This window comes from Octodon degus, unplaced genomic scaffold (assembly GCF_000260255.1).
Source record: "Octodon degus isolate 3935 unplaced genomic scaffold, OctDeg1.0 scaffold00199, whole genome shotgun sequence".
NCBI lineage: Eukaryota > Metazoa > Chordata > Mammalia > Rodentia > Octodontidae > Octodon > Octodon degus.
In genome coordinates this window covers 477,802-490,122 of record NW_004524775.1, presented here as the reverse complement: position 1 = coordinate 490,122, position 12,321 = coordinate 477,802, and the positions used below count along the sequence as shown (strand labels likewise).

Below are 12,321 nucleotides of genomic sequence, written 5' to 3'. Positions count from 1 at the left end.
TGTTCTGCCAGCCAGGTGCAGCCCGGCTGGCAGCCCTCAGGACCTCACCACCAAGGCACTCGGCCGCCTTTTTCTGCTACACTGCAGAGCGGTTGTGCTGTCACCTGGCAGCCTCAGTAGCAGCCGAGAGCTCGCAGAAGGGCGTCATTGGTGCAAGCTGCAGTCCGTCCCTGGGGACACAGGCTCTGTGGTGGGTCGCTGCAGAAAGAACTGCCCTCTCTGTGTGGGCGGCCCCTCCCCCGCCTCTCCTTTGATCTGAAGGCAGGCTGGGGTGGTGGGGGCTGCTGCTTAGCAAGCCAGGGCAGAAATGGAGACTGCTGCCCTTAGCCCAGCTGGGAAAGCCCTGTGGAAAGGGAACCTGCTCAGCACCCTTGTTTCGGGGCCCTTTCACTTCCTAGTAAGGCCGCTGGGACTCGCGTCCTGTAGCAGCCACAGGATGATCCCCCTACCTCCCTGCCCTCTCCCTGCCACCCACCCTGTGTCCTTGCACCCCATTTCTGGGAGGTGAGATTAGCATTTGCAATCTTCTGCTTCATACAGTGAGCGTACGTGTTCAGTAATGGCGTGCATTGGCTTCAGAATGACTAAGTGCACCTCAAGTGTCTCCTCATGAAAAGGGGTGGCTGAGCCAGGCCACAGACGCATTCACTGCACTCACAGTGTGTTATAAATGCCCCCGAGATGACACATCCCATCCTGACAGTGTGCAGGGCTGTGACTTGTCAGTCAGAAATAACATTCATAATACTTGCTTTAAAATGATAGCAAACTAAGAACCTGAGGCTTCATGGGGAAGAACCACAGACTGTTGCCAAGTGTCCCTCATGAAACCAGAGGGTTCTGTCACCTGCAGGAGATGCGGGAGGGGTTCTGAGGGGGAGGTAGCAGCCTGCATCTCTGCACCATGCTGTGCACAAGCGCCGAGGCAGCAGCTGACAGGCTCTGAGCAGAGCGGATCCTCCATCAGCAAGTCCCAAGACCTGCCCCCTGTCTGCCCACTGGTGAGCGGGTTCAGATAGGTTTCACCTGCTGCTGTTCCCAGAGCCAGCCACAGACCCAGCAGGTCCCCTTCTCTGACCTCCTAACCTGACAGCCACTATGCTCACTGTACATGCAGTGCTGGGTGACCCCTAAACCGCAGCCTCAGCCTCCCCGAGTCCACTGGCTGAGACACCACCAGCCACCACCACACACCAGCAGTGGCCATCGGCCTGGGGGAGAAGATCAGACGTCTAACCCAGTGACATCCAGGCCTCGTTCTCCCCCACCCACCAGCTGGCTTCGCCTGAGACCGTTGTCGCCTGGGAGGTTCAGGAGTTGTTCTACCTATGACCGTGGGCCGGTGGCATCCCCTCCTTAGTCCTTAGTTTGTCAGCTCCGAAGGAAGGTCTGCTAAGATGCGAGCATACCTGTACTCCCACCTGGCGCTATACCTGCACTTCAGGTTCGATCAGATGTTTGCTGGGAAGGAGTCATCCTAACGGGAAGCCGAGGAAGACGTGCTCAGAGCCGGCAGTTGGAAAGACACAGAGGCGCAGTTCAGCCCTTCTCCCCGCAGTGGGAACTGCTTGGCAGCGCCCCCTACAGGCCTACTGCAGTCAGGCTCCTCTGGAATTCTTTGGCTAGGGACACACAGGCTGCAGGACGCTGTGCTGTGGCTCTTAGAGCAGCGCCTGCTCTTGCTTTCCCTTCACACTGAGCAGCGGCATAAGGCAGTACTGCTGGCAGTACCCTACCCGCGGCCTCAAGCAAGGGCCCTGGTCCAGCGAGCACCCCAGCCTGAGGTCCTGTGCGTTTCCCTTAGCAACGCAGACCTGTGATGTCCTGTCTGCCCCACAGACCCTGCTGTTGTGGGCAGATCCCTGCTCCCCACTGTGTGGGCCAGGCATTTGCACCCCCTACTCCCCTCCGTCCTGCTGTCCTGAATCTGCGTGACCTCACCACACCCTTGAGTTCTGAAATGAGCCTCTGTCTTCTCATCTGTGAAATGGAGTTGAATACATCGACCCCTCAGGTTGATGAAGGACAAGGATAAACAAGAAAGTCCTTTACTCCTCTGCCTGTGGATGCTCTCATTAAATGTGTCCTTGAATTAGAGAGTTCTCTGAGGGAGCCCCACCCCAAAACGTTTGTGGAGCACAAGATACCCTGCAAGCTAGGTGTGGTGGTGCATACCTGGCCCTGAGCACTCTGAGAGGCTGAGACCAGAGAATCACACGTCAGGGCTCAGTCTTAGCAAGACCCTGTCTCAACAGAAACAAATTTGAAAGGAGGTGGGGCCGTAGCTCAGTGCACAGGCTCTGGCTTCCATTTTAATCAGCCCAGTGGGCCCAGCCTGACCCTTGGTACTGACTCATCCCTGTCCCTCAGCCCAGCGGCTGGCGAGGTACCAGGAAGTGGACTCGGAGGAGGAGGACGCTGTGCCCAAGGGGGGGTCGTGGTCTCGGCGCGGCAGCATCGGGAGCCACCAGAGTGTCCGGATCCTGCGCAGGACGCAGAGCACCAAGTCGCACCGGCACGCCGGCAGCCGCGCGGAAGCCAAGAGGGCTGGTGAGCCGTCCAGGCACACCGCCTTCAGCAGCCCCATGGTGAGTGTATGGGCTGGCGTTGCCCTTGGATACGAGCGGCATCTGCATCCAGCGGTGCCCGGGAGCTCTTGCTGGAGAGCTAACTCTGCTGGGTTGGCAGAAACTCTCGGGCCAATACCCTCCCGCCACGGGTGTGTCCTTTCCAACACAGCAACCCAGGCTCTTTGTCACCGCGTCTGGCTGGCTGGTTGCCACGCGAGCCACCTGGAAAGGGTGACGGAGAGGGTGCATCTCCCGCCAGGTGACACAAATAAAACATCAGGACAAGGTGACACTGGGAAAGTGGCAAGGCAACTCCTGCGCTCACAAGAGGTTTTAGGGGCACGAGCCCGTATTCCTCCTTGCCCAGCCTGCCACGGGTGGGTCACCGACTTTAGGCAAGGAGATGTGCGGGGCCGACGCCAACTCTGGAAGATGCTTTCGCTTGTGAAATCTTGGAGGGACAAGCGAGACCGCTGTGCCCTCTCTGGGCGGCGGCCTCACTACCTCAGCCCCTCCGGACCCGCGCAAGCTGCTGCCGTGACAGCACTGCGGAGTCAAGGCACCAGTCGGGGTTACACGGGGCAGCGGGAGGAGGGGCGACCTGCACTCGGAGTCACCCTGCTGCCCTGGCGATGCGGCGATCCCGCTACCTGCTGCTCTGCGGGGAAGTTTATCCATATATTTACATCAGCAGAGTGGTAAAGCGGGTTTTGGTATTCAGTAATAAGCAGATGATCAGAAGAATTACGATGTGTCCACCTGAATTCTTGAATCCATGGAAAAGTTCAGAAACACAATGTCTTGTGGAAATGGAAACTGCCAATGTGCATATAAATATTTTGATTATGTGAAATTTAAATATAGACCAAAAATGCAAGGAAATGCAGAACTATGAGTCTCAAAAGAAGAGATATTCAGCTGGGTGTGGTCCTGTACCCCTGTAATCCCAGCACTCTGGAGGCAGAGACGGGAAGGTCATTGGGAGTTGGAGGCCAGACTGGGCTGCCCAGTGAGTTCAGGGCTAGCGTGAACCACATAATGAGACACTGTCTCAAACAGACAATAACAACAAAAGTAGATGTTTTTGCAGTGCTATAATACAGATTTGCTGATTTTTTGAAGATTGATAAATATTATTTTACAATAGTATATCTTTTTTATGTATTTTGTCCAGGGTCTACAGTGTCTCACTATACAGATCGACTCCTAGTGATCCTCCTGTTTTCAGCCTCCCAAGCGCTGGGATTGCAGGCGTACAACACCACCCCCAGTCTCATTCGCTGTCTCAGCACACCCCAGGGGTGGGGCTGGCACAGCATGCCGAGGATGGACCCTGGTCCCTGTTCCTGCCTAAGCAGACACTTTAGTCCGCTGAGCTATCTGGCTGGCCTAATAGCGTATCTTAGACTCTTTATTGATTGATTGATTGATTGGTACCAGGAGTTGAACTCAGGACCTTGCACTTGCCAGGCAGGCACTTGTGCCACTGAGCTATAGCCCAGCCCCATTAGACTGTATATAAAAAATGGATATTGACTAAACATCAGAATATGTGCACTTCCCTGCATGTACGATGATATTTTCTGCTGTTAGAATTCCAGACAGCTCACAGCTGTAAAGCGACTCGTGCACATGTGAGGTGAAGTTCTGTTTCTACCCGGTAAGACTGTCAAGGCTTGCTACGTCGCCCTGCTCCTGGGGCGCAGCAGTTGCTGGGGCAGCCTCACCAGCAAGTGCGTGCTTTCCTCCCAGGAGAAAGACATCGCGCCCGACCCGAAGCTGCTGGAGAAGGTCAGCGAGTGTGACAGGTGCCTGGCCATCTCGCGGCACCAGGAGCAGCCCCTGGCACACCTCTCGCCCGAGCTGGCAGACGTCTTCGACTTCTTCATTGCGCTTACCATCTGCAACACGGTGGTGGTCACGTCCCCCGCTCAGCCACGACAAAAGGCAAGCTGCAGAAGGCCCCTGAGAGCACGCTCTGCCTGGGACCCTGGCGCCCTCCTCAGTGCATGCACACCTCGTGTTCTGCAGGGAGCCACTCAGCAGGCCACTCGGGTGTAAGGAGGCTGCTGCAGCATGCGAGGGCTGCATAGGGACATTCCAGCCTGTCATGGGCGCATGCCTGGACAAGGCCAAGGGGGAGAGGACAGACTGCCTATGACACTTTAAACTGGGACAGGAAGACCAGAGAGTGGCCACGCAGGGCCTGGTCTGGGTGGGCCATGAGTTCCTAAGGCCCTGCCTGCCTTCAGAGCTCCTCCCTTGCCTGACAGGGTGGAAGAGAGACTCCTGGGGTGGCATCCCCAGAGCCTTGAGGTCCCAGAGACACGCAGGAGAGAGGGCGAGAGGGTGGACTGGGATGGGATGTGGGGAGATGAGTGCTACAAGGCTGGCTGTGTGCCCAGTCTGCCTCGCCTCAGGCTCAGGCTTCCCCTTCCCACCGGGATGAGCCATCGGTGAGTGGTGTTGGTGAGCAAGGTGTCCCTGCTGGTGTCGGCCAGCAGCCGCCACACCAGCCCGCTGAGGTCCTGTGCATGGCTGTGGTGGAGCCCAGGGCGACAGGTCTGGGTACACAGAGACACAGGCATGTACGGCCAACCCAGCGCGGCCATACACATGGTCCTCTACCAGCCTGCTCCAAGAGAAAATGAAAACCAGCCTTCCATGTGGCGTTTCCACAGAGGGTGAACAGGCACCAGCTTTACACACGGCCGTGATGTCCCTTCACTCAGCCTGCAGGCAGCGTGTGAGCCTGTGATTCCCTGCCTTGTCTCCTACTGCCCTCCAGCAGGTGAGGGTGCGGTTTGAGCTGAAGTCTCCGGTCAAGACGATAGAAGAGTTCCTTAGGAGGTTGGCGCCCAGCCGCCTGGCCTCTGTGTGCAGCAGCACGGGCAGCCTGGCCACCAGCAAGTCCAGCCACAAGTCGGGCTCTGGCTTCCTGTCCAGCCTCTCCAGTGACGGTGTGTTTCTCAAGCTGGAGGAGAGGCTGGGCCAGCCCACGCCGTCCATCGCCAGCAATGGCTACAGCAACCAGTCTGAGAGCTGGGCCCCCGAGCAGAAGCCAGAGCTGGGCCAGGAGCAGGAGCTGCGCTACGAGGCCGAGAGCCCTGATGAGGCGGCGCTGGTCTACGCTGCCAGGGCCTACAACTGCGCGCTGGTGGCCCGGCTCCCTGACCAGGTCTCCGTGGAGCTGCCCCGCCTGGGCAGGCTCACTTTCGAGCTCCTGCACACACTGGGCTTTGACTCCATCCGCAAGAGGATGTCGGTGGTAATCCGGCACCCGCTCACCGACGAGATCAGTGTCTACACCAAGGGCGCTGACTCTGTGGTCATGGATCTGCTGCTGCCCTGCTCCTCAGGTACCCCTCCCCCTGCCGGCCGTGCCCCAGAAGTCTCCTCCCCGCTGCCAACTGTACCCTCAGATACCGGGAGGCTCACCATCCTTGTCAGTATTGTGTTCAAAGTCACCTGGTCCTCAGGACGACCAAGGAATGTCCCAGCCCCAGAACGCTTGGCCTGGGCCTCGCACCCCACCCTTCTCACCCGTCTGGGGCAGAAATTACTTGGGGAGCATCCAGTCTTCAGTCCTAAGGGTGGAGGTGGAGAACGTGAGACTGTAAGCTCCTTCCTGCCTCCAACCCCAGGCAGCTCTGAAGTCCTGGCTGCAGTTTTCTGCTATCCTGGGAAGGGGGACTGCTGGCCTCATGTCCTAACTCCATGCCGGCGGCTCCAAAGCTGGGCTGTTTATCACTTTTGAACTAAAGTGAGGCTGGAAACCCTGTGTGCAAGGTGGAGCTGCAGGCAGCAGAGGCTGGAGGTGCTCTTGGTCCCTGAGGAGGGGCAGTCCTTGCCGCACAAGCCTGCTTACCCACCCTCAGCCCTCAGGGGAGCCAGGGGTGAGTCTCGCCTCAGGTCAGGAGCAGGGTGCAGGCAAGGGTGCTGCGGGAGCTGCGGAGGCACTCAGGCTCCTGCTGTTTGCTGTCTCCTGGAGGCAGCAGCCCTGGGTACCACCTGCTGCAAACCCTGCGCTGCACGGGCCTCTGTGACCTCCAGGGTGGCTCCAGGGAATACTGTCTCCCATCTGTCCTCACCATGGCCTTAGTGTCCTATGTCCAGGGACAGAACCTGTGGCCCAAAGCTATCCCTCCAAGGGGCCATATGGTCTGCCAGTGCTTTTTTTTTTTTTTTTTTTTTTTTTTTGAGACGGGGTTTCACTATGCAGTTCAGGCTGGCCTTGAGCTCACGTTGATCCTCCTGCCTGCAGATGTATGTCTGTGCCACCGTGCCTGGTTTCGCCAGTGCATTTTTTAAATGAGTAGAAAACCTCAAATATAAACCCCACACAGACCCCTCGTGATAGCTCTGGATACAGCCCCCCGTGTTAGCTCTGTGGCGTGGTAGCTGGACATTGCTGGGTACTTATAAAGAGAAGAGGGGGTTTTTGGCTCATGGTTTAGAGGCCTCCCTGGGTTCTGTTGCTTTAGGCTGGAAACAAGGCTGCCCCCCGGGAGAGCATGTGCTCACAGTAAAACAAACTGCTCTTCTCAGGGTCAGGAGCCAAGAAGGGAGCAGGAAGACCTGGGTCCCTCGGTTCCCCTCAGGGCACGCACATCCTCAGTGACCATCCCCAGGCCTGCCCCCTAGTGGCTGCACCTCCTCTGGCCCCACCTTTAATGTGCAGGTGGAGGGAGCACATCCTTGGCCCCCTCAAGGAACACGACAGCACCTCCTCCTACCCGCACCCTCAGGGTAACCCACAAATGCATGGCTTTCGATTGAAGAAGCTCAGTGTGAGTGCCTGTTCCCGTCCCTGCTTCTGTGTAATACACGAAGGTACAAGGAGCAGGTGCTTGGAGCGCGCAGGCTCCCGGAGAGCGGTGTGCCCACCTCCTGGGTACCCTTGGGACAGGAGCCAGGGGAGGCCAGGGGAAGCCAGGAGCTCAGACTCAGGATCCTAGATTTAGCAAAGCATAACAGAATACAGGATGTGTTTGAAATTCAAATAATTTTTTTTTTAATTTAAGTTGCCTGATACAATATTTAGATGTATCTTGTCTGTCAGCACCACCAGTGAGTATGTTCCAGGGAGAGAGACCGCACTTTCTATTACGCAAGACTTTTAACAAACCTAAGAGTGTGCGCTCATATTTAATAGACTAGACCCGTTATCATTTGTGATGAGCTGTTAATCTTTAGAGTGTCATTTCAACAAAAGATCTTAGAAACAGCCAAAACTATGTGCTTGGATGAAGTTCTTTAGAAAATAAAGCAGCCAATCTTTACGCACTGCATGAAGCCGGGCCTTGGGCTTAGATCCCATTAGCAGGCAGGTGGGGACTCGCAGGCCCTATCCCCCTCCATCCTCCTTTCCGCTTCTCCTCACCCCAGAGGAGGCCAGAGGGCAGCATCAGAAGAAGATCCGCAGCAAGACGCAGAGCTTCCTCAACCTGTACGCCATGGAGGGCCTGCGCACGCTGTGCATTGCCAAGAGGGTGAGCGGGGACCGTGCTGGGCATGTGGGTGCTGCCCCTCCATGCTTGGCCTCACCAGTGTGCCCCATGCAGGTTCTGAGCAAAGAGGAATACGCCTGTTGGCTGCAAGGCCACTTGGAAGCGGAGTCGTCCCTGGACAACCGCGAAGAGCTGCTCTTCCAGTCTGCCTTGCGCCTGGAGACAAACCTGCACTTGCTGGGTAACTTTCTGGAAGCGGCCATGGCATGGAGCGGTGTCTGCTCTGCAGAGATGGCTTGGGGCGGGTTGGGGCGGACTCCGCACCGCAGCTGCTGGGAGCCCGTGGACTCAGCTGGGTGAAGTTCAGGAACAGTCTGGCCTGAAGCTTCCATCCTCCGGGCCGGAAGGCCCTCGGGTCAGCCTTCTCCACAGACGTTCATGTGAGTTTGTGCGCCAGACAGAAGGGTGTCTGGAAGCTTCCGCTGGATGCAGGGGCAGCAAGGATGCCTCCCCACGTGGCAGACCTAGAGAACTGCTGATGAATATGTCCCAGGTTGCACTGGGGTGAAAGAAAACAGGCTCATTTTTGCTAAAATGTGTTCCTGCTTCCTACAGTGCCCTATTAACATTCAATTGATACTCATTAATTTTAGTAATAAATTAAGGTATTTATACTTATTTTTCCCACCAGCTGGGCATTGAACCTAGAGTCTTCTAACTGAGCTACATCCCAAAACTGTATTTTATTTTTCACTTTGAAGACAGGCCTCACTAAGTTGTCCAGCCTCCTGTTGAGCTTGCAGACCTCCTGCCTCAGCCTCCCAAATTGCTGGGGTGGCAGGCACATGCCACCATGCCTGGACAGTTTTACACTTATTTGAATGTTCAGAGCAGTTAAGAATTTGTTAACGCATTGCATTCGTGAGGATGCATGTTTGTGTGGACTGTGTGGCTTGGTACGCCCTCACAAGTAGCTGGTATGTGGCGGTGTGCACCTCCTCCTGCCCCTGGAAGCTGAGGGTCAGATCCCAACTGGCGCTGCTTGAAGCTCCAGAGACTTCATCTTTCTTCATTTAACAAAGCAAGACTGTGCACTGGGCCTCAGCCCCCGGGGGGAGGAGCAGGGACACTGTGTGTGAGGATCCGTGCATCTAGCATAATTTATGGTTAGTAGTACCTAATGTTGAGTGTCATGACATGCACCAGATACAGTGAACATGTGCTGTCGCGCTTCGCCTCACCTGCTGCTTCTGACAGGCAGCCTGGGGTCCCTGGCTGTGACGTGAATGATGTCCCCCTCAGTGGCTGTGCCTACTGCAAGGCCCTGGGCTGTGACTTCCAGGCCCAGCTCCGTGCAAGCCCCGCAAGCCCTGGGGCCAGGCAGTGGACACAGGATGGGCCTGGAGCCCAGAGATCTCTGGCAGTGTGGCAGTACCTGGGCCCCAAGACCAAGCACCTGCTGGTGCTGGCCTGACACTGGGATGGAGGGGTCCTGTTGGCCCTGCTGGACAGGCACTCTTGCCCCCGGGTGGCACTTTCCTCTCATTTCTCAGAGGCAAGCCTGTCTCTCGGGTCCTCCCTGTGGGTGCAGGTCCCCCTCCCTGGAACACTGTGAACAAGACCTCACCTCCGCCGTTTATGGACGACTTCCAAGCTGTCTGTAAAGTTCTAAGTTAAGCCCGTGTTAGGAACAACGGAGGCTCTGTGCCAAAGTGCCCTTGATAACTCTCTTGGGGCTCACCCTGTCCCTGCATGCTCTGGAGCCACTCCCAGAGAGTGAGCAGTGTCCACCAGTGTCCCGCAGTGGTGGCTCATGGAAGTTACTTCCAAAGGGACTTCCTGTCTCCATGTGGCAGACCAGACTGGTAGCCAAACTTCACACAGCTCCCAGTCCACGGGGGCTACGCCACCCACACCTGTCTGTGGTATATGAGGGGTGTGGCATGCACACCCTTTCAGGAGTTGGTGGGCCTGTGAGGAGAGGACCCATGCATGTTGTTGCCCGTCCATTTGAACAGGTGCCACTGGGATTGAAGACCGCCTGCAGGATGGAGTCCCCGAAACCATCTCTAAACTGCGGCAAGCAGGCTTACAGATCTGGGTTCTCACGGGTGACAAACAGGAGACAGCTGTCAACATTGCCCATGCCTGCAAACTGCTGGACCACGATGAAGAAGTCATCACCCTGAATGCCGAGTCCCAGGTAGGCGGACTTCAGGGAGGCTTTGCAGGCTCCAGCGTGTCTGCCTTCTGCACGCGTCCGTCTGCTGCAGTCCCCCAGCCTGTGTTAGATGTCCCCCGGGATGCTTCCTGGCCTTGGGCTCTGATTCCTTGCACCACTCCCATTGTGAACTGCAGGTGTGTCACGCCACAGCAGGAGTTGTTCTTGTCTGGCTGCTGTTGGAGTTTCGTCTGTGTCTTTCGCTTTAAACAATCCAGTTACAATGCCTTTGGGCGTGACTTTCTTTAACTCTGTGATCCAGAATTGGCTAATGCTGTGGGGTTTATCTTTTACCAAATTTGGGAAGTTTTGGTTTTTCAAACATTTTTGAAGTGCTCTGTACTTTTGCCTCCTTTTTAGGTAGGTTAATGGCATGAATATTAGATCTGTAGGGTGGTTGTGTGGCCCTGGAAACTCTCCTTGTGTTTGATTGTCTTTATTTTGATCCTTTTCTCCATCCAAGTTGAATAAATTTTATTGACCTATTATGAGTTCACTGATTTTCCCTGTAATCCCCTTTGTGTTCCTAAACCCATTCAATGAGTTCTAAAAAAACAAAACAAAACAAAACAAGCCTTATGTCTAAAATGTTTTTAGACTTACAGAAACTTGAGTAGTACAAGCTTTTCCATATCCACAGTTGATTTCTCCCCAGTGCACACCCTGCCTGAGTACCGCACACCTGTGTGCTCATGGACCAGTGTTCCTTCAGTGCTCCTTACTAAATTCCATGCTGAGCTCCTTCGGCATCCCTGATGCCCAGGGCCACCAGAGGGAAGTGGGAGCTGGGGTGAGCGCCCTTGTGTGTCAGACTTCTACCCTGTCCCCGTGTGCTTGTTTTGTCCCCAGTTTGCACAGCGTGGCTCAGTCCATGATGCGCAGGCGCAGTGTCTGCCTTCAAGGTGTGTCTCCCCGGAGAGCCTCGCCTGGAACTCGATTGCCTGCTGTGCTGCAGGGAGGAGGTCATTAAGGCAGTGTGCTTGCTGTACCCAGAGGACCAAGGGCCCTCAGTCCTCCTGCGGGGCTTGTTGGTCCCCAAACCATCGTCCTTCCTGGGCCTCTGGCTCCTGCCCCTGATCTCTAGTATAGGCTTCCCCATAGCTTCTCCTCTCGGGAATTCAATCCACTCCTGGAAGGATGTGGCCAAATAAATTATGTTTCCCCCCTTTTTTTGATAGAAGTGGCAATTTTAGAGAGACTGCTCCTAACCACATTTCCTTAGGAGTAAATCTCAACAAAGATTTTGAAAATGCTTTGGGCTCTACGTTGGCATTGAAATAGGAAGGACAGAGGCTTGGGCCAGGGGGTCCCGAAGCAGACAGGTGGGTAGCCGGGCTCCTTCAGACAAAGTAGTCACTATACAACAGCGATGACACAGCCGGCTCCTGCGGGGGCAGGTCTACCCCAGCCCAGGCCCTGGATCAGGGTGACTGAGGGGATCACGGGGAAACCAAGATTCTCCCTCTGCAGAGAGCCATCCTTCCCCAGTTTTGCAGCATGGTCTTCGGGAGAGCAGGCGCCCCCACCGGCCCCTGTGGGGAGCATCAGCTGGGGGTGCCCTGCAGAGGTGGTGCCTGGGCTCTGGCTCACCCCAGCTGACGGTCCCTCTGCCCCGCCCAGGAAGCATGTGCGGCCCTCCTCGAGCAGTGCCTACGCTATGCACAGTCTAGGGTGCCCTGCAGTGCCCCTGAGAAGACCGAAGGCAACGTCAGCGTGGGGCTCCTCCCTCTCGGCTCGACCTCCAAGTCCCCTGCATTGGGCCCCAGCCTGAGCCTTGTGATCGATGGGCGGAGCCTGGCCTATGCACTGGAGAAGAACCTGGAAGACAAGTTCCTTTCCCTCGCCAAGCAGTGCCACTCCGTACTGTGCTGCCGCTCGACCCCGCTGCAGAAAAGCATGGTGGTGAAGCTGGTGCGGAGCAAGCTCAAAGCCATGACCCTGGCCATTGGTGAGTGGCCGGGGAGGCGAGCTGGTGGGCGGGCCAGCCTGGAGTCTCCGTACTTCTCCACACATCAAACGACATCAAACGGCAAAGTCTGTTTTACTTTTTTCCCACGTATAAAGCCACATGCAGTCTGAT

General features: G+C 56.2%; 1 protein-coding gene across 1 annotated transcript in view; it reads left to right on the top strand.

Annotated features, from left to right (window-relative positions):
- Nucleotides 1–12,321, top strand: part of Atp10a (ATPase phospholipid transporting 10A (putative)) — a gene marked incomplete at its 5' end in the record, with an annotated part of 122,111 nt that overhangs the window by 95,990 nt on the left and 13,800 nt on the right. The window contains 7 exons of the mRNA XM_023704656.1: nucleotides 2,371–2,588; nucleotides 4,323–4,517; nucleotides 5,359–5,929; nucleotides 7,959–8,062; nucleotides 8,135–8,261; nucleotides 10,039–10,223; nucleotides 11,862–12,189. Of these exons, the coding sequence (XP_023560424.1) occupies nucleotides 2,371–2,588; nucleotides 4,323–4,517; nucleotides 5,359–5,929; nucleotides 7,959–8,062; nucleotides 8,135–8,261; nucleotides 10,039–10,223; nucleotides 11,862–12,189 (1,728 nt within the window). The remainder of the gene's footprint in view (nucleotides 1–2,370; nucleotides 2,589–4,322; nucleotides 4,518–5,358; nucleotides 5,930–7,958; nucleotides 8,063–8,134; nucleotides 8,262–10,038; nucleotides 10,224–11,861; nucleotides 12,190–12,321) is intronic.